The following is a 27,629-nucleotide window of genomic DNA, read 5'->3' as shown; positions in this document are numbered from 1 at the left end:
TTTGTCAAAATAATCAGTACTATGATGTAAATTAGCTTATCCCATTTATTTTTCCAATTAATCTTATTTATGAACTTAGTAATTACAAAACAGAAATAACAAGAGTAGAAACAGCTTATTTTAAAGCTGAACAACAGCAGAGTAATTGACTAACACTGAATACTGGTTTAAGTCTAGAGGTTTTCTTTTGAAAGAGAACTGCAATGCACATCAAAAGAGTTAAAATAGCCACTGATTGTAAAGGCAAAACCTTTTATTTTCATGCCCATTGTTACATGGGGCTTACACAAGTATTATGGAGAGAGTGCAATGGAAAATCATTATTTTCAAACACAGAAAAAGATAATCAGTAACATGGATAAAAAAATAATGTCAACATATATTTTACAATTTTGCTTGATTTCAGTAATTTCAGATTACCTTCATGTGGTAAGAGTTCAATAAATCTGCAATTTTTTCTTTTGAAGGAGATTTCAGTGCTATCAGGTCTTTCTCCAAGGCAGGTAGCTGTTAAAAATAAGATTTAATTAATTACAAGTAAGTAAAACAAAACGTACTACTTGGGTTATTACTATGGTAATAGTAGGATATACATACATCAACACTCCCTCATTCTCCCCAACTTTCTGACAGACTTTAAAGAAGTACAAAGCAAACAACACAAGGAGACAAAGTTCACGTGTCACTGTTGAACCACCCCAATTTAATTATGTCTGCAGTGACCAGCAAAAAGCTGCTTCCCAAGCAGCCCCCTAAAGCAGGGCTACAGCTGCAGCAGGTAAAGCCAGGCTGCACCACCCTGAGAGGAAAGAACATTTTAATGGAGTGTTACCATCACTGCAACTTTGCAGTTGTACAAATCTCTAGTTTCACACACTGTTGTTTAAACTGCACAATTTTTTAAGCAGCTTCATTCTGCTGAGTAGATCATGCCCTTCCAACAGCGGAATTGTAAAAACAGCACCATTTGCTCCTTCCTTCAAGTAAAGCTGTCACCAGCTGGCAAGTGTCAGAAGGACAGCTTGAGAGTGTCTCACCATGCCTGCTTGCAGGGCACGGGCAGCTAATGTTAAGTGCACCTCTGCAGACATGGGCGCTGGTAAAGGGTACTGGGGTGCTAAAACCCCAGAGCTGTCAGTGTGGCTGTGGGCAGTGCCCTGGCCAGCACTGCTGGCACCTTACCTTTTCAGATTCTACAAAATGTGTAGCGATGCCAACTCTTAGCACATCTCTTCCTTTCAGCCTGCAGCCCGTCAGCGCGAGGTAATAGCCAATCTTTCCTGAGAGCCTTGGCAGGAAATACCCTCCACCTACATCAGGGAAAAGGCCTGCAATCAACAACACAAAACAAAAGTCAAGGGAGGAGATCTACTAATCATCACTAGCAGCAATTTTTTCTTGTCTCACTTTCATCTTCCTTATATAGGCACAGCAACCTTGCCCAAATTTCTCCTTGACTTGGCTTGACATTTCTGGCATCAAAATCCTTTCTAAAAGCAAACTCTTGAACACTTTCCAAACTTCATCTTTTCCCCTGGCACATACTTTACAAACATATACCAAAGAAGAAAATTTATTCTATTTGCCAACAACTTGAGACAATTTTAGGTGCTTGAAAAATCAAGTGTGTTCTGAGCAAGGAAACAGAAGTGACCCAAAGAACTGTGAAATAATTTGTGCAAGCTCAAACTGGATGCTGCTTTTTCAATGAAATCTTTTACTATGATCAAAATATTAAACACTGATGAAGTGCCTCTTGCACAGCTTAATTTCAACAAATTTTGGGGCTAAGTATTCAATAACCGATCAACAATATTAATAGGATCATCCTGAAGGTGGAGGCACAACATGCTGGCAGTACTTGGCTCTTTGACAGGATTGTGACTAAGCTAAAATTAAAAACTAATATTAAACTCTCCAGTTTAGTAACTCTATAGTTTTTAAAATCTACTGATCAGGGTAATTTTTTTTTTAAGAATTAAAAGCTGTGACTGGAATTTCAAATACTTTCAAAAGTTGTATTGGAAAGTATCTACCTTCTGTTATATAAACTGATTGCCAAAAATAACTTTAGACATCTTTTTAAACATACCTACACTTGAGAAAACTTTAGTTTAGCTATTGATTTCAGTATTTAGTCTTGGTTTCAGAAACCTGAATGCATAGAAGCAGGGTCCAGTTACTACCTTGAAACCATGCCAATGATGCATTCATGAAACTGAAGTCTTCTAAAGAAATTAAAGGTGTGGTGGATTTTTTTTTCACTTTCAGAGAATGAATCAAATCAATCATGAAAACAAATGAAAAAGAATACAGATGAGCAATAAGAGACTTGTAAGGCAGTTGCCAAAGAAGAGGTATTAACTGGGAAAATTCAGATGTACCTAAGGAGTTTAATTGGGGTTCTGACAGAAGATGGTAATTTTTCACTCACATGTAATTACTTTTGTTCACAACAGTCAATGTGTGTATTACAGAAAGACCCCATTCCAAGTATTTTGAGACATGAGAAATTAGTGCTCCCTGAATAGTCCTCCCTCTTGGATGCAATAAGGGGAGATTTCTTTCAGACAGCTTCTCTTCAGTGTTTCCCTCTTAATAATCTTAGTATCTAACCCAACTCAACTTCTCCTCTGGTTCCCTCCTGGTCCTCTTTTTGTTCTGCTGCTTCTACTACATCAAAAGGCTGGGTTTAGGAGTCACTTCCTATCAGTTACAGCTGTGGTATTCTATTCCCACTGATGTGTGTGCTGTCATTAATTGATTTATCCCTCAGCTCCCAGGCTACTGAGACATGCAGCTCTTCTGAAATGCTGAATGCCTTGCTGATAGCCTTTAAAAGCCCTAAGCTGTATTAACTCCAATTCATCACTTACCTTTTTTTTATCTGTACTCACATTCTCAAATAGTCTATTCTACATTTTACCTTCTCAGCTTGAGCTATCACAACAGTGATGCCAAGACTTCTATTTAGTTTTATGTTTCTATTCATCTGTCTCCCCTTGGATATCCTTCCACTGCAAAAACAAAAACCAAACCCAACCTCACTTAAAAGTAAAACCTATCTTAAAAATGCCCTCTAAAGCAAAAAGGCAATTACATTATTCTCTCAATCCACCAGAACAAAACCAGCAAAGATATTTTTTTCTTTTTGCTATATTTAAAATAATACTGATGCTGGACTACTGCTCCCCCCACATTCCAACACATTTCCAGAGGAAAAACATCCTTCTGTTGGGATCCATAGTGTCCTTCCACTTGGCCATACACAGGAAATCAGTTCTAAATAAACTGTGAAGTTGATTAGCTTAAGTAGCCTTAGAGACAAATAAACCTAAATTGAATGAAGGTTTCTTTAATTAAGGAATTTACAAACAGGATTACTGAAGGTCTACCTAATCCACTTTAAACTTACTTGGTTGCATAGTCTGCTATAGCTTCTACTGGATTCTTTTCAATTTTCCTGTCTTCCTTCTTCTCTTACAATTTTACTCCTGTTGTCCATGTTCTACATATTGCTCTTCTCTCAGTAACACTTTCCATATGTTTCTCTTTGCTGCTGGGGTTCTCTTAACATATTCTATACCTGATTTTTGGGTTTTTCTGTTAGCATTTAGCAATCATTTCTCAATTTCAATTCTCAATTAGTGAAGTTAGAGAAGAGCTGCTGGGCTGCCCAGGCCATGAGCCTATGTCTGTAGTGCTGACTTGCAGTCTGTGCTCTCACACAGATGCAGCACTCTGCTGTAGTCCCAAAGGTGCAACTCTGCATTTTCCAGACAGAAGAAAGGCAGTGCTGCTTCATTCTTATCTTGTCTGGCAGAGAGGGTTGGGAATTTATTAGTATTGACTTCTAGAAAGCTAAAAACTTAGCAGGGATATGCAACAAATCATCCATTATTAGTGTCACATCACCTCATCAAGTACCTTATACTTTGATCCTTTGTTCTCCCCACCAGAGGTTTTTCCACACCTTCTGACTTCTGTGCTGCTTCCCAGTGCTTTATCTTATCTATGTCAAACTCTTACAGTCTAGAACAGCCGTTTCTTTCTAGTTGCTAAGTGGCATATTTATCTATATCCTTTTATTTATAGTGCTGTACAAATGCAGAATAATTGTGTGACAACAGAGCAGCTGAATGAATGCTTTGTTTTCATTTCACAGCAAAGGTGTCATGCCTACTGAAATAAGTGAGCACATGAAAAAAACAATTAATACAGTATCTAGAGGGCCAGACATTTTAAATACATCCCACAGAGATCAAAACAGCTAAGCCTTTAAATCCAAACAGATTTCAGTGGTTTTACTTCTAAGTGATCCTAAAAGGGGTTTAATTACTTTCTTTCCTAAGCAAGTTTGAAGTTTTTCCTTCATATCTTCACAGTCTATTTTGGTTAAAATAAGTCCTTGTCAACACAATAAATTTGTGTAAAGTACATAGTTCCTCTTAATATAAAACTACTCATTTCTTTCCCATTGAAGATGAAATTGAAGGTGCTTTTATTATTAGAATAACCTCCGTTTAGTTAAAAAAATACAAATACAAATTGTTAACTTCAAATGGTTTTCATTTACAACAACTGATTATTAACTTCAGAGCTTAGAAAACTCATGTTGTATTAAAGCTTAAGTTTAGTTTACTAAGCTTTTCTTCAGCAATAAAACAATACTTGGAGGGCAGAAGTAGCTTTTGGTTTTCATCCAAACTTTACTTGTTCAGAAAAATTACATTACATTTATCAGCTAGCAGGAATTGCTCTAATATTTCTCTCAGGAATTAAAATGGTAATGAGTTTGCTTTTATTTGGGTGGTTTATTATGCTTTATTGTGCTTGACAGTTGCATCAGGAGAGTTTCCTTTAATCTGACTCATTTTTCTTGAGCCATACCTGTATCTTTATGTAGCTCTGGGATACATTTCTTTTTTGTACCCCTCAGAATTGACAAAGAAACTGGATCAAACATTAGAAAACATAAGGTACATGTTGCTGTTCAAAACAAAAAAGGGTGAGGACACTGTGATCTTGCCTAGGCACAATCTGTGCACAGTTGTAATGGGTCTACATTAATAATCTACAAGAAAAGCTGGAATTCCAAAATCTGCCTCATTAACATTGCAGAGCAGCTTGTGGTACACCCAGTTTGACTCATACAGGGCTCCCAAGGTAAGGCTGGTGTACCTGCACTGGGAGCTTCAGACTTAATCTTCCCCTATCTGTAGCAAAACTTAGTTCTTTTAAAAAATATTTTTATCCTGACATCCTTTGTGTCAGTCTACACAGTTAAGAGGCTCAATGATCAACTCCCAGAACACAGAGAAGTTTCTGATAATTTAACAGAAAACACCTTCCATATATGATCATCTCCAATTCCCTTTTAAAATTGTTTCCCTACTACCAAAGCATTCAGTCAAAGACATTTTACCCTGATTACACAAACAGTGAAACTCTAAACACATTAACATTTGATAATTTCTTCAAACACTCACCTATTGCTGTTTCTGGCATGGCAAAAACAGTCTTTTCTGTAGCAACTCGAAAATGTCCATGGACTGAGACACCAACTCCCTACACCGGCAAAGAACACAGTTATGAAATTACTGGTAAAAATAATCATAACCACAATTATGGTAATGATTAATATAAAAATAACCATAAAAATAAGAATTCTATGTAACATACCTCTTGTTTTGCTTTATAATTTAAATAATACTAGATTTACCATGTGCAGTTCAACAAAATATTAGAAGACCTTTTATGGTTCAAACACTAATAAACATTCTATTATCTTCATCATTTGGCTGAAATAGCTTTTTCTATGCTTCAAAAGATGAGTGAGTCATCCAGAGAAAAAGTTTAAAAAGCCATGAGTGACTCTGTTATCTCCACTGGACTACTAAGGGAGTTTACATCCTTTGGCTAATGTTACTCCATCTATAATTTTTGCATGTACTTCAAATCACCACCAAAAAAATTCCCAATATTTTTGAAAAATACATTAATTTCACAAAGTTGTCATCCTAATACTTTCAAAAGGATTAATAATTAACTGTTCTTCTAATGTGATAATTACCTACATTATAGACAAAGAAATATTTCAAGCAGAAAAAGCCTTCAGCACTATTGATTCAAATTCAAAACACATGGTTAGAAACGAATTTTTTTATCCTGGGCACTTGTGTTCACTAAGTCAGTAACAGTATTCACATTTCTAAGTATCTAGCACAGTTCTGTAGCAGCCTGTCACGATGAAACCCTTCCCTCAAAAGCAGAAGAGTTTCTGGTGTTGTCTATGCCCTATTTTTGGATTTAGGTAGTGAGCAGCAATAAGCCCTAGTTAAAAAAAAAAAAAATCACTTTGCACAAAATAAATTGAATTTAGATAAACTTCAAGAAGCAAACTGACAAATAAAACAAAAATATTCAATGTAATCCAAGAATACTTAGATTATAGGGCACAACCACAACATACATCTTGAGGTCTCAGTTCTCAAAGGTTACCTACATTATACTTGTCAATAGAAGTGTGTGTTTGATCCTGCCTGGAGACAAGACCTCTGCTGAATAATTCACAAATAGTTATTTCACACAAATATTCTCCCTTTCATCCTTTCCACCATTTCAGTTTACTTCCCTTCCTCACTGTTAATTTTCCCTTTACCAAGACTTTCCATCCATCCATCCATGTTTCATGTTAAAACTAAGTTATCTTAAAAATCATTGGCCAAAATAAGCCAGTGTCTGATGAGGATATAATAGATTTTAAACAACACTTTAAATTGTTCAAATACTAGAAAAAGGGCACTTTACCCAAATAAGGCTATTAGTCTGCACAAACAGCTTCACAGTATTTCATACTTCCCATGGGTGATACTCCCTTGGACAAGCAGTATGTATTTGACAGGTTTTCAAGGTAAGAGTAGAACTTCATTTTCTTTTTTTATCTACAGAGATCTTTGGTTAAGTTTTATGTCAAAATTTTTTAAAAGCTTTCTCAATTTATTATAAAGTAAATTTTCTCTCACCCTTCCCTGGCCTCTCTTACAATTCTGCCCAAGAAGAAATTAATTTATTCCACTAGAGTGATGCACAACTAAATCTAAAGATATTTTCAAGTTTCCTCTGTGTAATGACTATCTGCCACTCTCAGGTTTTAATATAGATGTATGAAGTCTTTAAGATTCCAGTTTAATTTCCTGAGAAATGCACCCATAGGGTGAGTGGTTATCAAACTCAATTTTATATTCAGGAACTAAGCCAAATGTATTCACATGGAGCACTGCTGTTCCAGGGAGGCAAATGGGATTTGAGCAAACATCTGAATCTTATTTGCACAGGGTAAAACCCGGTCTCACCCCTTATCTGTCCTTCAGCTCATTCCCTGGGCACTGATCAGATCTCATCTGTGCAGCAGCAAGAGCAATGGGCCTGTGTTTAGTTGTCCTGAAAATGCAAAGTTTTGGGAAAAGATGCCTTCTCTCCTAAAACAGCTCCAGAACTCTTTAATGAAATGGAAATGTGACTTCACCACTTCCAGCTTCTTTAATGTCATAATAGCATATTTTCACTGCATTAAGTAAAGCCTGCTGTTATTTTTATGCATGTTCAGCAACTATGCCTTTTTTCTAAAGATAATGAAATAACAATCATGCCCATTTTGGTCTTTCTAATGCTTAAATTAGTATTTTCCAATCCCATATCTAAAAATACAAATACCATCTATCTCAGAGTGTTTTTTCTGGCTTGTTTTCTTGACAATCAGAATTTTGTTTAAGGATTCAAATTTTTGGCTTGAGTATTAAGTACCAAAGATCTGAGTGTGAATTCCATGAAGGGAGCTTCTCTTCCAAGCTTGTTCTTTTTTTAGAGTGATAAAAATAAATGGCGGGTTCTAATAATAGAAAATTGAAAGATGTAATTTTCTTTTGAAAGAAGTATTTAAATCAGATTTCACTTTCTCAAGTGCTTTAGCCATAACTAGGTTTGTTTCTAGATAACCTTCAAGTTTAAGTACAGCTAGCGCTTATTTCAAGTTTAAGTACAGCCTTAAGTACAGCCTAAGTACAGCCTTATTTCAGATGTATGTTTAGGAGACTAAAACTATATTTTCTTTTTATTCATTATAAAGAAAGAGGTGTAAATATGTTCTTGCTTCTTTGAAGATCGTTTCTAAATAATCCAGTACTGAAATAAAATTTTGAATGAAAAATTAGGTAATGGTGCAAATCCCAGTAATTTCTTTACTCTTGTGCTTTTTTGTTTATTTGTAACTTCCCAAGTGGTTAGCATACCACTGCATGTTTAACCTTCTAGATCTAACACAAAGGACAGACACTCATTAGTTTAGTACATCCTGTGTAAAGGAAAACCAGTCAGAAGTCTAAATGCATTCCTCTTTCATTTCTGGATTTTCTAATTTTATTTTGTTTTCATTTAGCTGAACTCTTACATAGCTGGGCCTCCCCTAGGAAGGCCCTTCACACCATTAAAAATCTTTTGTGCTCACTTCACCAGGTACTTCCAGCATTTACACATAAAAGTCTTAATAACCATAATAACTTTATTAAAATACACTTTATTCTGCACTGTCAAGAGTTCTACTTTTCCTGATCTTATACTAAAGCTGATGTCTTCCTTCAGACTTCTCCAGTTTTTTCAATGACAGCTGAATTTTGTAAAGGGTACTTACAGAATGAGATTAGAAGTTAAGGAGAATACAAAAATTAACAAGCAACCAATTTAAACTGCTGGGCTAGTTTTGGCTGAGATAAAGTTGATTTTCTTCCCAGTAGCTTCTTCATAGCATGGGGCTGTGTTAGTCTCAGCATACCTCAGGGAGGCACATCATTTTACAGGCAGTACAGTCTGAATTCATCAACAAGCTTATAAAAACAAATGTAGACTATCTGAGTTCTATTTCCCATACAAGATTGCCCACTCAATGCTGTATTTCAAATGTTATGATGTGACTGTGTATAGAAACTTCATCACTGATTTCCATTTTTTCCCCATGATGGATACAGAACCCCATTACAAGTATTTTTCTAATGAAAAAAAACCATGATAAGCAGATGCAGAAATTAAATACAACTACAGTGACTCTTTTGTGTCCCAAAGGCTGCATTATATTGAATTGAGAACAACCCACCTTTAGTAAATCAGAGAATTTACAGAAGTTATTCAGAAATTGAGGGCCACCACAGAGAACTATACAGAGGGAAAGAAATACTCCCTTCCTGGTCACATATAGAAAAGCAGACCTGTGTCACAGCAAAACCACATTACACTTGGCTATCTACTAAATAACCTATTCACAATGTAAAGGAATCACTGCCTAGGACTGCTCAGGCAGTAAGAATAAAAGAAACATAAACAGAAAAGGTCTTCAAGGATGTGCTTGTGTCACCTTCACCAGGCTGGTAAATAATTTTGTGTCTGTTTGAGTAAGCAGTGTTATGATAATACCAATACTGACTGCAGTGAAAAGTCCTTTAGTAACAGCTCCCATCAAGTGACTACACTTCTACATTTTCAACTGCATGAGAATAGCTCCTGGTAGAGATAGAACCAAAAAGAAATGTAGCAATCAACTGAGCATAACTGAGCATAACACAACAAAGGGCAAACATGTCTGCACACAAATGTGCAAAAATAGCCAAGGTGCAGCAAAAATGTTTTCAAAGGCAAAGTGAGTGAGTGGAATTGATTCAGGAAGCAGCAGGAGCTTATAGCTACAGGGGATCAAAAATCATGGATGTTAAGAGCATTACCCCCTGCATCCAGACACAATGAATCTTAAACTGAATCAAAATTAATCTTTGTTTATCATTAATGTTATGGCCCACTGCAAAGAGTATAATCCATTTTCATCTGTAGATGCTAACAGACAAGATGACATAGTGAGCCAGAGCACTGCAGTGTGACAGATCAATCTGGACACAGAATATCACCTTCTTTGGCTGCTGACATACAAATCAACTCTATGCAAGTGTTTTAAAAATATAATTAAAAACAGGAGCTATTGTGAACATTTCAATAATTTAGTGTGGTATTTTAAAACATAAAATATTGATGTTATGTACTTTAAATTAAAAATATTTATTTCCATATACTGATTATGTATTAGAGAGCCTCAGTCCAAATTGCTACAGACATATAGAAGTTCAACAAGCTGACTGGAGACAGATCATCTCTAGTAATATCTGATGTCTCAGACTTGTTCTTCTGACCCCTTAGTATTTAAATAAATTCAGCCAACTATATGAATAGTAATCATTTAGGTCACACTCTTCTTACAAGGAAACTTAGGGGAAAAGACACATGAGCCATTCTATGCAGCAACAGTGAGTGTCCTTTATCAACCAGATTTAGATTGACTTTTTAATATCCCTAGTTTTCAGTCATCACAAACAATTTTTACTAGGGTAGCTATCATGATCTGCACAATTTTTTATGGGCACAAGACCTGTGCTACAACAGAAAGAAAAGAGAAGATGTAAGAAGACCTGGATCTGAAAAGCCTAGAGCTCTTAATTGGTAAGAAGTGCAACTTTTTCTAGTTTCACATTTGAAAGTATTCTTTTTATTCCAATTTTGTTTCTTCATACATAATAGGCCATGTGTATTCAGAAAAAAAAGATAGCAAATGCAGTTTTGTCTCTAAAACTCTGGAAGATTTTTTCATCTGTATCACCTAACAATTTAGCTACTGCAAGAAATCCCTCTGTCCAGCTCATCAAGACTTGATAGGGAGGGCAGGCAAGTGGGAGGGAACCTGTTCCAGTACCTTGCATCAGTGCATAACTGAGCTTTTAGGTTTTACCTCAAAATTGAACACTTCTTGTTCTTAAAGACAGGTATGTGCATCAGAACTTTATTTAAACAGTAACACAGTTATTTAGGATAACAGGAGTGAATCCAGAGGATTTTTGTAATGATGTTCTATTTGGCTGAAAAAAGTGCTTGGAAAGTGTAGGACCAATTGAAAGTCTTACAACTCAAGAAGAAAATGAGAAAATTCCTCAGTAATTAAGGAAAATGAGCAGAAATATGAAAGGATGGAGAAGCAGGCAAAAAGAATTCCTTTTAGAATATTTACTCTTTGAGCTATAATAAAGGGAAGGGGAGGGAAATAATGAGATAACTCTCAATATGAGGCTAGGTAGGTACATGAAGGCCTAGAATTAGAGAAAAATAGAGAGACTTGCAGCATGCAAGAGTTTGGCAAAAATGGAAAGAACGAATCTGTGCAGAAGCCATCAAAAATCTCAGTCATTGTAGAGCAAGGAGAGGGAGAGAAAAGGAGTTGTACTTACTGTACCAGTTCTGAGCTATAATTTCAAATACTTGTATTCAAGACAGTGCTTTATGAGTCCCCTTTGGGGAATAACATCATGTGCAAATGACAGAACCACTGAATGTTCATTCTGTTGATGTCAAGAGATGCTGCCATTCTAGTCCGATTAGCCACAAAATGAAGAGCACCATTTATCCCTGGGATCACACACCAGAGCTAAGCAGGCAGAGCAGCGTGACCAGATGGCAAAGGGACTGGAACAGCAGCAAGGAGTGAACCCTTCCTTAGGACTGCCTCAGCACTGAAACAACACCCCATATTGCAGGAGGTAAGTGGTGCACAAGTCAATCTCAAAACTATTTGTTTGTACTTGCAAAATCTGTATTTTACTTCACAGTAAAAGCTGCCTTCAGCTTTGAAGCACTGGCAACAAAAGAGGCCACAAGCTTCTCTGTGGTACACAGGCACGAGGGAGGGGGAGAGGAGGAGAGGCAGAGAGAGGACTGGAAAGCAGCTTATCTAGGTTTAGGATGACAATTACTTTTACTCCAGGGCAGATTTTAGAGTGTAAATTAAAACAAAACCAAAGATGTTCCAGAGCGTGATGGCTGACAAGAGGCATGACATACTTACAAAAAGGAAGAAAAGGAAAAAGAATTGGGAGAAGTCCCAAGAAGTACTGACATTCCTAGGTTCCAGTTTCCTAGCTTTACAAAGGCCTAAAGGGGTAATAATATCCATTACAGTAGAGAAGTAGTATGTAAAATCATAATATTTGGTGAGCTTTCATATGCTGCAGCTAGGCAGCCCAAGCCCCATATATATACATGTATAGATAGATAGATAGACAGACAGACAGACAGATAACTATTAGGCAGTATTTCCATGATGTGCAATAAAATTTGCACCCCAAATTAAATATGAATAGATGAATAGCTTGTTCTGTGGGCAATATCCACTTGTAAATGCACATTCCTGTAATTAAAAATTGCATCACACATAGGCAAAAAAGTGAGATTTCAATTCTAATGTTTCCTGGTTTTTGAATGTTAGTGTCAAATGCTGCTATCCACACTTCTGAGTAGAAGTTACATGCACACAACTTATTTGACTAGATATATGTTGTTAGTGAAAGGAACACTCCTGAAGAGTTACAGCTGCACAATCTGGATAAAAATGGGAAAGGACAAAGACAGTTATTGGTCAGCTCCAGCCCCTTTGTGTACTAAAATTCTGTAGACTAAAATGGACAACATACAAGCTGCTTATGACATCACTACTATTTTACTTGAGAACAAATATTAATTTAATAAGGATTGTTGCCCAAATCCTGCTAAAGTGGAAATGTAGGTGCTTGTAACTATTGGTAGATGTACTGTCAGGTCCTGAGATTTGATTTAAAAGGAAAGGCAGATTCCTCTAGCAATTAGACAATAGGCCTGAAAGAGCAACAAGTTGCTTTTCATAAAGCACAACATTCAACTTTGAAATCTGAGGCCTTTCTGAACAGCAAGCCTACTTGTAGTCAAAAAGTATGAGATGTACAGAGGGCTAAGTGTGACCACTGATGGTTATTTAGCACTGTGGTTCTGAAATAAAGTCTGGCTCAGGAAGTTTCTAAATCCTGCAGGCTCTAGAATATGATAATACAAAAAAAGGCACTTCATTCATGCTGTCACAGATTCTTCTATAAACTAAAAGTTTAAAAAGCCTTTCCTCTTGAAAATGTAATTTTTGTTTTGAAAAGCTACTCAAGCTTTTTTATAGATTTTTAAACTGTATTAAGTGATTCCAGTGACCTTGACCACTTTCACCAACTTCCAAAGCCTATGCCCAGTTTTTCATTCTTTTCCCTCTGTCAAACAGTCTCCTTGAATTCCAAGCCAAATCATTGAAAAGCCACCAGTCTGTCTAGTGTGCTTTATTTGGCTCTGAAACAGGTATCAAAAACAATTTTATTAATCGTTTTGTCTGTCAAAGGGAGTATGTGATGCAGTAACTTACTTTATGCCAAAACCTTTTTTAAAACCGTAGCTTTGCCCTGATCTTATAAATCACCTCTATTCATCTCCAAAGAACTTAAGACAAGACTGTGACTTTTCCAAAACCAGAAGACCAAGCTTAGGATGCCATTTGCAGACAATATTTTTTAAAGCCCCAACATCTGAATTTCTTGTCAACTGTTCAGGTACTTAATTTCAAGGAAAAGAAAACTGACATATAGAAATAAGCTAAATCTGAACTAGTTTTTAGCAATGTGAGAGTGTGTGCCCAGTGTTCCTCTCAACCTAGCACATCCTTTAGCAAGTAAATGGGGTATTTATAACTCATTTCAGTATTTTTCAGTAAACTGCAGTCACCTTTGCTTCTAACAGATGTGTCTTACAAATCTGAACTTACTGCTTCAAACAAGTACAAAAAGATGAAAAGATAAATTTATATTGAATATCAATTTTTGATGAACTACAGGAGAACAGACAAGAAGGTGCTGGGAACAAGCTCCATAGCCCCATCTGTTGGCTAATGAAGGTCCCAAAACCATCATCCAGTCCCTAGCCAATAATGAAGTAGAACCAGTTCATTTTTTGGATAAAATTCCAGGTTTTACTATCACAGATCTGTGGCATCTGTGCACCATAGCAACTTTTACCATACAAGTACATAGTAACTGAGTTCCTAACACATTACTGATTTTTTTTTTAACTTATTTTTCCTAAATTAGGCTGTATACTTTCTGAGTCAAAACTTAATCCCCTACCCCCAAGTAAAGAGGATACTTCTAGTATATGATAAGCAAGTTAAGTTGTCATTCAAACCCTAATGGCAGTTAAATTGTGTCACAGTCCCACTGAAATTTGGCTATCCTACACTAAAATCTGGTTACCCAAAATGAAGTTTCAGGCTAATTGCTATCTTTTAAAAGCTCTTTAGAGGAAAGAGAATTCATAAAGAATCTTAGTAATGCAGAATCATCTGACTCCATTATATTCTTTTCAGTCCAAAAATACACTTCTTTCAAAGGACAAAATTCTATTCCTGCTCAAGCCACAGTCATAACAAGCCATCTGCAGGACCTTTTGAAAGATATTGGCTGCTGGGCAGTTTTGCTCATTCATAGCTTTCCATCCTATTATTCAAAAGTCCATAAAATAAATGGACTCCCTATTTCTTATCTACGAGCCTTCAGAACTCCTATGGTCAATAAAGCACTTTTTCTGCAAGAAGAGCTACAGAAAAAGTCCTCTTTATGCTGGAAACTATGTATGTATGCTAGGCTGGAGGGAATGGCTCTCTAGTGAGATCTTTGGGGCTTGGTACCAAAAAAGCAAAGGGCAAGAGAGCTACTACATGTTTAGAACAAAAGCTGAGAAGAGCAAAACAGACAAATGAAATGTGTAAGGAAAGATGAAAAGGAGAGTCATGACAGATCATGGATCATGTAGTGCTCCACTTCTCCCATCTATCTTTGACAAACTTTATTTAAATAGACACTACACCCACATCATAGGGGCATGCCAGAAAACAATACAAATCTAAGCAGTGGCATGGCAGGAAGGCTTCACTGTTAAACTCTGAGTTAAAAATAACTGAAGATTATTTTAATCCACTCTCTAATGTGGTGCAAAATTATCCTACAGATGTGAAACTCACTAAAACAGAATTTTAGCATGTAAAAAAAGCATGGCATTGCCCTGTTATCTACTTATGGTGTTTACAGACAGCTATTGCTGAAAAAATTATTAACACTGAGTATAAATAGCAATATGATGGAATCTTCTCTATGTTGCTTTAGTAATAAGGTGCAGCCCAGGGTGAGTTGTGTGTGGAATCAGTATCCCACAAATGATGTTTTAAAAGTACTACAGAGGTGAGAAAGTAGGTGCATTTCCAGATTATTCGCTGGAAAAATACTGAACTCATGAATGTCTGCCAAAGTGTAGCTTAGAATTTCCCCAATTTCTCAAAGAGCTGCTCTTTAAATGTATTTTTATATAATTCTATTTTTACTACACTTAGAACGGAAAACTGTTCTCAGATTTTGTATGATATATAAATTCCCCCTAGGTATTCTGAGAACCTTTGTGAGGGCTATTTCCAGCAGTGAGGGGATTCTGCTCCTTTCCTAGAGAAAGCTTGTATTACCTACCAAAGGAACAGCAGGGGCCCTACAAGGGCACCAGTGTACCCTGACAAGCAAGAGACCAAGGTTCAGATTATGATGTTTGTTCTTCAACTGACAGGCTGGAAATGCCTTGTGTGTGCTTCATTCAACTCACAGACACAATATGAGATGACTTTAAAACAATCTATCAGGTATCAGGTAAGGTCCTTAACTTACCCCTCCCATTGTAATGCCATCAATAAGTGCCACATATGGCTTCTTGCAGGTGCCTGTAAAAAACATCAAGGAAAACAATCATCCATCTTTTTCAAGAGTGGACCTGTGACTACCTGCCACATGACAGGTTTCCCCACATCTTACTTCAGCAAGAGCAGCAGAAAATAAATGGGAATTTAAGCATTAATCACATTACCATCTTACAATGAAGGTACCTCATGTAATTCTTAAGTAATGAAAAGAAACACCAGTTTCTGATTTACTGGATTGTGAGTGTTGTAAGAGAACATTTTACAACTATCAAGCACTGCACTGTTTGTTATGTGAGTACCTGACAGTTTAGCCAGTACAAACAGCTTTGTCTGATGTTGGGACACAGCAGATGCCCTTTCACCCCCTCTCACAGTCTGGATTAAGAGCAGGGGGTGTGTTCCAGCCCTTCAGTGCTTTATTACAAAGCCAGAAGTATGGGTGGGTTCCAGACACAATGTGACTATAAATTTTGCAATGCAGCATGCTCTTGCATGCAGCCCTGAACGTGCTGCAGGCGGGTTCAGATGACAATGTCCTGAATTACCAACTTCATCTGTTGGGCCCTTTACAGGGCATAAAACTAAACCCAATGCTTTCAATTACCATTCATGGAAAGACTCAGAACTTCACTGTGAATGAAACAGCTGCCTTTTATTGAGTGTTTTCAGGTCAGAATTACAGTCCAAAGAGATTGCTGATACAGGTATTCCTTGCAACTACTTTTTGAGTTTTCCTATAACAACTATATAGACCCTTGTTTAAAATAAACTATTTGAAAAGGCAGTTCAATCCTTCAAATTAGTAGTTAGAAAAGGTTAAGAGAATTAGAATTGTATTTTGAACTTTGTTCTTATATGAACATACAAGCTAGTGCATAGGCTGTAGATGCTACCCCCTGAAACAAGTTTCTGCAGCAGCAAGCCTTTCCTATTGCAGTGCTGTGAAAGCAGTTCCCCCTGTATTTCTAAGTTGTAAAAAGTAAGCTATAAATAAATATTTTTAGCAGAAATCTCAGGTTTAAAGAAATACAGTCATACTAAAGCTAGCAAAAAATATAGGTTTTGTGATTACATGCATTAGAGATATTGAACACCTAATAATTTTTAAAAAAATAAAGAAGAAAACAGACTTTTAAATTATGTACCCTTGCAACAGAATCATCATCAAGTTCAACTGGCAAGGTAATACTATTTTTTCCCCAACTATCTGAAACCTAAAAGTATTTTTTTGCCTTGTATTGGTGAAGGAAAGAAAGGTACACGACAAGCATGCTCAGTCCTGAAACTCTGTCAAACAAAGTAAAAGTAACTTTTCAGGAATTACTCTAATAGCTGTGCTCTTCTGTCAAGGCAAGCAACAGCACCTCTCCTCCTGTAGTGACTAAGACAGGACACCATATTTTAAAACTCAAACTGTATTCAATTAAAATATGTTTGGAGTAGTTTCTTCTCATCAAAGCTTTCAACTCTTGACTTTTACCCTAAAGAATTAATATTGCTTTTTAATATTCTTTACTACAGTAAACTTCACCCAGTGTCTTTGCAATAAACTAAGGCAGCTCACTCCTGAGTTATGCAGCCCTAGTCTTTCATGCAGTCTATTTAAATGGAAAGCCTTTATATAATTTCATCTTTTGCTTTCTGACTGAATATTAATGATTTTCCACACATCTGTTTTTACCTCAAGTCTTCTTTGAAGCAGATCAATGATACTTAGGGCAGAACTGCAGTGTCTGCAGCTAAAACTAATTCTTCCACAGAGGAAACAGAACTAACCAGAACAATGGGATGGGATAAAGTAGCTGTCACAATAACTCAAACCAAAGAAACACATTCTGCATGCAAGGTGCAAAAATAGGCTATGTTATATTACTGGTATTGAACTTGGTAAAAAAATAAATTACTACTTCTCTGATGTTACCACAGTCTTTTACAGATTATCAAAGAGATAAATTTACATTTGAAGCCAGTGTTATGAGAAATTTCTGTTTCAGAAATTGCTGTTAACATACCAATGGCATTGTTCAGTCTGTATTCTCCGATGAAGAAATCTTGTATCAGTTTATCTCCAACCTTTCCCGCTTCTGTGATGGCTTAAGAGAAATAAAAATATAAAGATAACTGTAAGTTTAATAGAAAATACAAGTAAAAGAAAATAATGCCTCATAAGTTGGGTCTTTTCCTATAGCAAATAGAGACCTAGTTAATCCTGCTTTATTATATTTGAGAAAATTTGCTCAAATTTAAATATGAACATAAGTCTCAAATTTGATTTAACTGTATTTTGCTGGACACTTTGTCACATACTTGTGAGAGTATGGTCCATTTTCTAACCCCTCCTAATGTCTAGTATTCATTTGTGATATTTTTCACACCAACATTTAGAACAGTCACTTAAAACTAACTACTCTGAAGACTCTAAATACTAAAAACGAGAAGCCAATTAGAGCATGACATAAAAATATCTTTTTATATATTGTAATAACAATAACCTGGGCTGCTTGTTTACAAAGTGTTTTCAACAACTTTGCTAATTTTGATACTTTGGAGATTTCCTGCAGTTCACTGCTAAAAAATAATCACAGATACACTGATCATCCTTGTCAGATCTGTATCTAGTCATCTAAAATATTAGACACAAATTATCCAATACTATCAGAGCTACCTGTTAGGGCCCTTCAAATTTCTTGGCAAGAAGCTGTCAGTAATGAGTATCTGGGAAGAGAAATGTAGAGACAAGAACCCTCTCCTCCTGGAATGACTGGCTGCTATTATCAGTTATTCATAAAAAGGTAAATTTTACTCTTTTATACACTGTCGTGACAGTTGTCTCCTGACAAATACCTTAAACAGCATCTGCACATCAAGGTGTCCTAAGAGTCAGCACAACTGATCTCTTACTCTTGTGTAGCAAGATGTTGCTTACTCAAGTCACAGTAAGCAAAGGAAATCAACACAAAGTAGTGACTGGAAAGACATCAAATATTTAAGTGAGGATAGCCCTTACCTCGGATGTCACCCCCAGCACAAAAAGCTTTTCCTCCAGTTCCCTTTATAATTATTAGAAAAGTTTCAGGATCTTGCTCCCATGTCTAAAAAATAAGTAAATATTTCCACATAAGACTAAAATCTGTGTAAATAATGCTTGTTCTGTTTAGTGTCTATAACTCTTCACTTTTTCAAAAAGCATATCAAACCATACTTGAAAACAGATTTTCTTAAACTGAAGTTTGAAATCTAAATGTCTTTCTGCCACTTCTGCATCCTATTCAACCATGAGAGCAGAGATCAGCAGAGCTGCCTTTCCTATTTCAGAAAAACACCTGTGCAAAGCTCTCAGCCTCTGAAGAAAGGCAGCACCCCACAAAACAGGGCCCGACAGAAATCAAAAAATTATACCTTTTCAGACTGTGCTTCAAAAATGTTTAATAAAAGCCAAAATGCATCAGACAGTTATCCCACAAATATTGGTATCTAATGAATTTGACTGTGTGCATATGATAAACAGCATCATTAAATGAAAAGAGACTATTTTCATGCTTAAAATCTCATGGTACTTCACTAGCTTGTAGAAACAGTGCCTGCAGATCCATGAGTTCTCATTTAAGGAATGACACTGACAGCCCCCTGCTTCCTAGTGGCTGCTATCTTTTATCTTCAGCCATGAAAATGGTATTGCACTCTTGTGCAATACCATACAGTGCTACTGCACTCCATCAGGAGGCAACACCACTATATGGGCTGAAATTTGTGCCAGCTGACCAGGTGGGTGCTGCCAAAAGGAACACAGAAATGCTGAGCACTAATTGCTCTTAATTCAGTCCTGGTATTAACATGGATGTACATTTACCTATGAAGATGCTAAATTTAACTCTGTCTGATAGCTTGTTCTTCGATGTGTCTCCTCTTTCTAACGTGCTTGACAATGCCTGTTTTTCCCATGCTATAAATCTGAGCTCACTGTACTCAAACTTTCATCCTTGAAATCAGTACACTAAGAAGTGTCGAACTCCATTTTAAAACTGGTTTCAAATAACATATGCAGTGTGGATGGGTAGAAGTGGAGCTACTAACCTTTATTTGAGGATAAATTTTTTTGATCATAGACAGATTTAGTGCATTGAGAGCCTTGGGTCTATTCAGAGTTATTATTCCTGCACCTCCTTTCTTTTCCAACAACACTTCTGCTGCTGAGTCTGTCTGCTTAGACATTTTCTGTGCATGCAAAAACAAATAAATAAAGCAAATGTCATCAGTTAGGTAACTTGAATAACACATTTACAAAAGTGTTTATGGACATATATTCTCAAAACACACTATCAAGGATCACAAAACATGCATTCTGGAATTGTTTGCTAAGTTTTTTCCCTCTGTACTTCTATTTGCATTTCCTAAACAATTCTTTGGAAACTACTTTGAGTACTTCAGAGTAATAGAACTCAGACAAGATTTTGGACTACACACTGTTTAACAATAACATTTTGAGTTCAGTTAGATAAAATTTACAACAGAAACACACACATAAACACACAAAAAAACCAAATCAAACAAACAAAAAATTCCCCACCCTACTAATAAAACACAAATCCATAGTTCCTTAAAATTGACATTCTGAACAATCAGAACAATGACAGTTCCATGTATCCTTACTGGTAGTTTGACACTGCAAATCCAAATGTACACCCTGCTTTGTCTTTAAGTAACTTTTAACAGTAGAAAACAAATCCTCTCAACTATTTTCACACAGTGGGATGACATTTAAGGAATTTACAGAAGCTAATACAGAAACTATCTCTAAACTAAAGAAGTATCTATAAAGTAAAGCCAAAACAATCAAGCTTTAATTACAGTATATCAGACACCTGTAACCAAGTGCTCAAAGATGTGGGCAATACCATCCATGCCTGAGCAATAAAGGTCAGTGTGCAGAACCACTGTGTGCAGACACAGAAGTTGCGTGTGCTGTGTGCCTCAGGGGAGTTAAAGGGTCCTGAAAGCTTCCAACTCAATCAAACACGATGCTGTCCTTACCAGATGTTGCAATATTACTTGCAGCCTGTTGAGTGCCCTCAGCCTGAAAAAAAACCATTAAAAAACCAGTCAAAACTATAAACCAGCCACACAATTCCTCAAATGTCTGACTGCCAGGTTAAGCAAAGCAGTGGAAGAAAAATTTGGGAACACGACTGCTTGACATTCTCCTTATAAGAATCAATTAATTTAGGGCAAAATTTTGTTATTGAAACAGTAGGAAATTCTTTGCTTATTAGTAAATAAACAACAGATACCAATATCAGATACTAATGTTTTTAAGTTAGGGAGAACCTGAAGAGACCAGGACTGAGGGACTGAGGATATGATTGACAGTGTGCGTCTTTTAAAGATTTACAGCCTTTTTGCGGGCACGTTTAAATGTTGACATTAAAAAAAAAAAAAAAAAAGTCTTGTCAAAACCTTCATCTATTTCCAAAAGCTTCAATGACACAAGCCTGCCCTCATGTGTACACATTTCACATACACTTACACAAGGTTTATGTAAGAGCTCCACAGTGCTCGTGTTTTTGTGGGTGACAGGAGAGACCTGGGCTGTCAAACTTTGTGAACACGCCACAGGTTTTGAGCAGGGAGGCTGTAATTTATTAATGGCCACTGAGGAAGGCTGGACTGGCCACACAGCAGAGCTGGAGGGAGAAACTTCACCTTCCAGCCACTTCAGCGCACAGACCCAGCCAACTCCGCGTTATGTGTTAGTGCCGCGGCACACTACGCTGGTTTTTAATCGCATGCTTGTTTTTGAAGGTGAAAGTTAGCGAAGGCCTGGTTGATCTAGGCCCGAACTATAACTCGCAGCAGCTGCGGGGCTGCCATCCCCGGCCGGCTCGGCCAGCGCTCCCCTCGCTCCCCGCCGCCGCCGCCGCCGCGGCCGCCCCTCAGCGCGGCCCCCGTTACCTGGGCAGCGCCTGCAGCGCCCGGCCCGCCATGGCGGCCCCGCTCCCTCCCCGGCTCCGAGCGCGGCACAGCGCGGGGCGCATGCGCGGCGCTCGCGGCGGCAGCGGCGGCCCATGAGGGGTGGCCGCCCGCTCGTCCCGCCGAGGGGCCCTTTCGCAGTATCCAAGGCAGATGTCTTACCTGGGCAGGGAAAGGGAGCTGCTTCCCGTCCTGGATAAGGCCGCGTGGTCTGAGGGCATCTGGAGATGCAGCTCCTTGGCCGGTGAAGCGAGCAATGCCGCGTGTGGCAGCAGTAACATCGGCCGTGGGGCTGGCTGCTGAAGGTGGGGAAAGCTGGCATTGCCAAACTGCCTTCAGAGCTGAACTTCTTGCTCCGCAACTCCGTGCAGGCTGTTTGTTATTTTCAGCAGTAAGACTGGTTTTTTAATTTCTGCCCTCCCGGCTTCTCTTCACCCTTTGCACCTGAAACACCAGGCACACCTGTACTGCCCTCGCTGCTGCTGACACACGGACAGCGGGTGAGGTGGGATTAAGGAGCCACTAGTGTAACATCCCACCAAGAACTGCTTATCCCTGAAGGTAAATACAGGGAGAACATGTGTTTATGTAAATGTAAATACGTGGAGAATGTGTATTTACATTTACATTTAGAACTAGCACGTTTACTGCCCCAACAGTAGCTGCAGACGACGGTGAGCCCAAACACAGCCTGTGCGTTCAGCATAAACAGATTCAGAAACTGCAACTGTGAAAATTGCCTTTTTAAAAAAAATAAAATATTAAGGGACTGGAGAATTTTTTACACTAGGTGTCAATAATACAAAATTCACTTAGATTTCAATAGCTAAGACCATTCCATGACTTTTTTTTTTTTTTTTAGGCTGACACATAGCAACATGAGACTGCTATTGAAAAGCAAGTGTTTCTTGACGATGAACCATGGGGTAAATGACAATACAGTGCATTAGGTTGAAATGTAGCTTCATCACATCTTGGTGTAACAAGCTCTTAGCATCAGCTGCCTTGGCTCACTTTCGAATTTAAAAGAAAAAAAAATCTTAAAATCTTTTAGTAAATTTACTTTTCAAGAAGAAGGAAAAAAAAAGGTCCTAGGTCTCAGAAGCACTTCTAGAGAATTCTCCAGAGGGCAACCTTGCTCTTTATTTCTAAAATGATTCAGCCCCTGCTTATATCAGCGTCATCTGTGTTGGCATTTCCGTTGCAGTGACTCTCAGAGTATATTAAATCTGGTTGTAAAAATTTTAATCAAACTAAATAGGCACAAAAAAAAAAAAAAAACCAAACCAAAAAAACAGAACGTTCCTGTATTAATGCAGTCTCAGTTTTCAGTCTTGTACAATGTGAACAAAAAATAACTGGGAACAGGACATGAGGTGCTTTTGCAGGCACTGGGAGACTGTCTACTGCAAACTGATTAATTGCAAGAATTCATTAGGCGGTCCTGACTATTCCAACTTTCACCTACAGGTTCTATGATAATCAATGATGCAGCTTATTGGTGTCATTTTGTGAAAGCCCTATATGCTGCACTATATAAAGTGCCATGCAATTAAATCTAAACCAGGCTAAATGACACCAAATTATCACAGCTGGCAAACCTGAAGCCTGACTTACATAATTATTTTAAAATTTGTTTTTGAGGATAATTCTGCAGCTCTCATCCAGGCATTGCTAATTAGAGGGTTTGATAAGCAGGTAACATTTTTGTTTCTCATTTCCTATGAATGAAAGTCTCTCCATTTCACAGACAAAAATGAAATTAACTTTTCTGTGGGATAATCTCTTTGTTAGTGTGATCGTGAAAATGAAGAGAGGGGTGTGTGGAAGCTAACCTTGGGTAAGAGCAGGTGGAGGCTGTTTGAGAGCCCTGGAAATCTCCTAATAAATTCCACCTGCACATGGGCAAGGCTGTGATCAGGACATGATTATATGGGATGTCTGTTTCTAGGGGTCCAAAATAGAAGCTGGTGATCTGATTCATCTTTTACTTATGCTGATTTTGATGTGTTCTCTTCCTGTCCTCACTGCAAGTAATGGTGTAAACCCTTTGTGGTCTTCCAGCTGTAGGTCTGATTTAGGACACAAGTGGGCCTACTCCTTTAGAAACAATAAAGTAACAGCAAGCCTTGCCTTGAGACATCTGCTGATTTCTCTTCATGGTGCTGACATTAAATTTATATTTAATGTTTTCTTTAAAATCTTTCTTTTTTTTTTTTTTTATTAAGTAGTTTTTAAGAAGAAGGGGTGGTAGCATAAGAGCCATCTTCCTTGAGGCTTCATTTTTAAACTTTCTGGTGATGGCTTGAATTTACCTATAGTTTTTTTAGGGGCAGAGGATTCATAAGTGTTAGAAAATTGTTATTTTTTCACAGCCATTTAGCTGACTGCAGTCATGTTTAAAAAGCAACTCAGATATCATCTAATTTTTCAAAAGTCCTCCTGCACATCCCATTTTCTTCAGAGTGGAATATCTAAGTGAAAATGCTTTCTAAAAAGTAATAAAATACTTTTCTAAGTAGGTGGTGGCAAAAGAGTGAAAATAATGGAGTTGGCTGAGAATGAACAGAATGAAGTGATCTTTAACCTGGGAGTTTAAGATTATTTTGCTATTGGCAAAGAGGTCTGCACAACATTGGACCAAGCCAGGAACTGAGAATCTAAGTGCAATAGCCAGAAGGATAAGCAGGTTGTAATTCCTCTCCCTGGAGAAGTTTTCTGGCAGCACCTTCAGCAGGTTTGAAAAGAGAAAACAACTTGCAGACTGGAGGAGGTCTGTTGAGTTGAGCAGATGTTTTCAGGTTTTGTTTCTGGTTTAGGTGGGTTTTTCTGGTGTGTTTTTTTTTTGTGGGTTTTTTTTTTTTTTTTTTTTTTTTTTTTTTTTTTTTTTTTTTTTTGGTTTCTTTTCCAGAAAAAACATGTAACTTTAGAATGTGGGAGCTCTTGCTCTCAAGAAGGATTCTTCCAGCAGCAGCTCGGCTGCATTCTGTGTGCCACCTGTACACCCCTAGTTAATCATTAATTTGTGCCTCACATTTGCCACTGAAAGCTCCCAGAGTAGTTGACCAAGACCAGATAATAAATGGTACTTCATCGTGTCCTATGCTGCTGTTTCCAGGTTTGCTGTAAATTCAGTCTTTTTCCTCTGCTGGTCTAACAGCTGGCATCTCGTTTCTGTGTGTGTGGGTATTAAGTGCACCCTTACAGCCTGTGAAGGTTAAGGGAAAATGAGTCTGTGAAGATTTGAGGAACAGAATGGGAAAATTTCCAGTTCATGCCTGCTGACTGGTTATTACTGTGCTGACAAACAATCCTTGCATTGTTATTTCTCAGCCCAGACTCAGCTGACAGCCCTTGAAAACAAGAGACACAGGTTGAAATTTCCTTGTGCCAGCTTGGCTACCTCATAGTAAAGGCTCAGGTCTGCAGTAGAGTCTTCCAGGGACATCACTGAGAGCAGAAGTAGACTTAAGAAGAAAACAAATCTGTTTCTTCACTCTCTGACAGCAGGCCAACCCAGAGAAGGACTGAAACACCTATGTAATATGGAGAAACAAATTTTTGCCTTTGTCTGTAACCTGAGTCATCTCATGTGAACAGCGTGCCTTCTCCGGGTCTTTTGGTCAGAGACCTTTCAGATCATGCATTCACACAATGTCTGCAGTCATCGATTTGGGATGAGGGCATACAGCTAATGGCATGCAATAGTGAATTTCTCCTGTAACAAGAGAGCGTGTGAGGGAGGGGAAAAAAAAAATCAACTTTTTTTTTTTTTTCTTCACCAGTTAATTTGCATCTTATCAGTGGGGAACTAGAAAGTGTTTGGAAAAGGCTGAAAGCAAATCCATAATGAAACTGTGTGAGTGAAATAGTTTTCCTTTTCTTTTGGCCTCAGAGAGCACCGGGGAAAGTGTGGGAGTGGCTGTGTGCTGCTGCAGATGCTGCCGTGTCGATGATGAGACGAGAGAGGATCCAAGTGAGGCCCATCCAGCAGTGAGTTCCTCTCCTCCCACCAGCCCGGCTTAGACATAGCACTCATGCTGCAGCCACCCTGCCAGAACCCCCTGGGTGAGACGGGACCCTGGGCAAACACCCTCCCACAGTTTTCTTCCCTGCTGCCACCAGCAATCTGTCACTCTTCTCCCCGAACCACCCTCCACCTACGTACAAAGCCATAACTGTAAGGAACGCCCTCTTCCCTCCCCCTTTTCCTCCCCACGAGCCTGTTCTCCGTGGGTGAAAAATGCTGTCTTCCCAGAGATCTGGTCACCCCCGACTTTGGCTTTGAGACCCAAGCTGTTTGATACCTTTTAGGACTACAGCTTGGAAAGCTCTGCTTGCAGATCTATTGTGTGCGTTTTTCAATTGCGTATAATTGCACATGTGCAGGTGGGAAGGGGCTATTTGCTTCCCACTCGCTTCGATACGCCTCCCTTCATAAGAGGACCGCTTCCTTCCCTTTCTGCTCTCAGCCTCCCACGCATTTAGCAATGAGAAATGCTGCAGAAAACTGACCAGCTACCAACCCGCCCACCTGAGGAGGAGGAGCACCACCAGCAGCACCACATTTCTCTCGCTCTCAGCTTTTTAAACACAGTTAAAAAGAGCTGTAGCGTGGGTGGAAATAGCTGTAGGGAGTGTGTGTGGGAATGGGGCTAGAGGAGAGTGCATTTTTTTCTTGGTAGGACAGTTAACTTCTAGTGGACCAAAAAAATATCCAAAGATATCTCACTGCTGAGGGTGTGTAATCAGGCTGTATAATCAGTTCCTGAGTCTCCCAGGTCTGGAAAGGATGAAGCAGGGAATGAAGCAAGTGATGGCAGGGAAGCTTACCTTCCAGCCTTCAGGAGTCTGTTAAGAAATGATATCTGTATTGCATCTCGTTTTGTCATCACGTCTGCTGTTCTGCTCTCAATGTGTGTGCTTGATTCTGTGAGAGTCAGAGCTGCCTTTTTCTCTTCCTACAGAAGAGAAAAAGGCATGTGGTTTTCACACCATGTGGGTCTGTATTTCAAAATACTGTCCCTGTTGGACCTCTTGAAATAGCACTGTCCCAGAATATCAGTTAATTCAAGATTTACTCGGTGTGCTTCTATACAAAATTAAAATCAAGCTTATTTGTGTTAACTGGTTGTTATTTGAGGTGCTTTGCTTGTATTACATGAAAATAGCAGTGGAACTAGTAAGGAACTATACATTGGTACAGAGTGCAAAGTGGTAGTGCTGTTTCTTAAGGAATCTCTCTGATAGACTCCAAGAACCAAGGGTCCTCAACAGCTGTGAGTTTCTGACTTGGTTTGACTTAGCTATCTGAAAAAGAGATTTTTCAATATATAATCCTCCTCAGCATTGTCCTCACAGGACTAACCTGCACACATTCTTCTCAAGCCAAAACTCTACCCATGCATTGGTTTTGACTAGATTTCTCACCAGCATCAGACCTTCCATATATGTTACTGGTGAATCTTCTATCAGGATGTGGTCTTTAATGATTCATAATAACAATAACAGCCAAATAATGAATTTGACTCTGAAAGTAGTGGAGATACCTGGAAAATAATTGTGCAGAGCATGTAATTTTCTCCTAGTGAGTAGAAGCCTCAAGCCTGGGAACTGGGCTGACTGACTTCAGTGTCTTCCTCCACAGCCTGTCTCCTGTAGCTCTGAAAATTTTACCTTAATGTTGGAAGGCAAATGTCAGCATAACTTTGAGGCTCTGAAACAAAGGAAGTTATGAATAAGCCTAATTAACACATTTCTGTGTGACACAACAGAGAGATCAGCTGATGGACTTGTGCTAGCAAGAGGTAGAGCCCTATCAATGGAGATGTAACTTTAATGGAACTAATTATTCTGGTGTTTTAAAAGCCTTATTTATGACTGGTGAATAATATTTTAAATATATCCTTCTAACCTTTCACTGAATCTTATGTAGCTGATAATTATAATCTACTGGAATCACATACCCAGCCTGAGGAGGAACAATATTCCAAAT

At 38.1% G+C, this 27,629-nt stretch overlaps 2 protein-coding genes across 4 annotated transcripts in view; one reads left to right on the top strand and one right to left on the bottom strand.

The window, feature by feature from the left end:
- The window catches only part of HIBCH (3-hydroxyisobutyryl-CoA hydrolase), a 34,066-nt gene extending 12,081 nt beyond the window's left edge, over positions 1-21,985 (bottom strand). Inside the window, exons 1-9 of one of the 3 annotated variants that reach the window (XM_030241150.2) lie at positions 21,797-21,985; positions 20,699-20,741; positions 19,742-19,882; positions 18,675-18,759; positions 17,680-17,760; positions 15,636-15,688; positions 5,490-5,568; positions 1,183-1,328; positions 421-507 (exon numbers count right to left, since the gene is read on the bottom strand). In XM_030241150.2, the coding sequence (XP_030097010.1) occupies positions 421-507; positions 1,183-1,328; positions 5,490-5,568; positions 15,636-15,688; positions 17,680-17,760; positions 18,675-18,759; positions 19,742-19,882; positions 20,699-20,741; positions 21,797-21,915 (834 nt within the window). In that variant the 5' untranslated portion in view covers positions 21,916-21,985. Of the gene's footprint in view, positions 1-420; positions 508-1,182; positions 1,329-5,489; positions 5,569-15,635; positions 15,689-17,679; positions 17,761-18,674; positions 18,760-19,741; positions 19,883-20,698; positions 20,742-21,616; positions 21,699-21,796 lie in introns of those variants that run through there. The other 2 variants (XM_030241157.2, XM_050976768.1) reach the window with 2 other exon arrangements.
- A 3,544-nt stretch (positions 21,986-25,529) lies between these two features.
- MFSD6 (major facilitator superfamily domain containing 6) overlaps positions 25,530-27,629 on the top strand; it is a 43,278-nt gene continuing 41,178 nt past the window's right edge. Inside the window, exon 1 of the mRNA XM_018911710.3 lies at positions 25,530-25,627. The gene's annotated coding sequence lies outside the window, so the exon portion shown is untranslated. The remainder of the gene's footprint in view (positions 25,628-27,629) is intronic.

This window comes from Serinus canaria, chromosome 7 (assembly GCF_022539315.1).
Source record: "Serinus canaria isolate serCan28SL12 chromosome 7, serCan2020, whole genome shotgun sequence".
Lineage (NCBI taxonomy): Eukaryota > Metazoa > Chordata > Aves > Passeriformes > Fringillidae > Serinus > Serinus canaria.
This window is presented reverse-complemented; position numbering and strand designations above follow the sequence as displayed.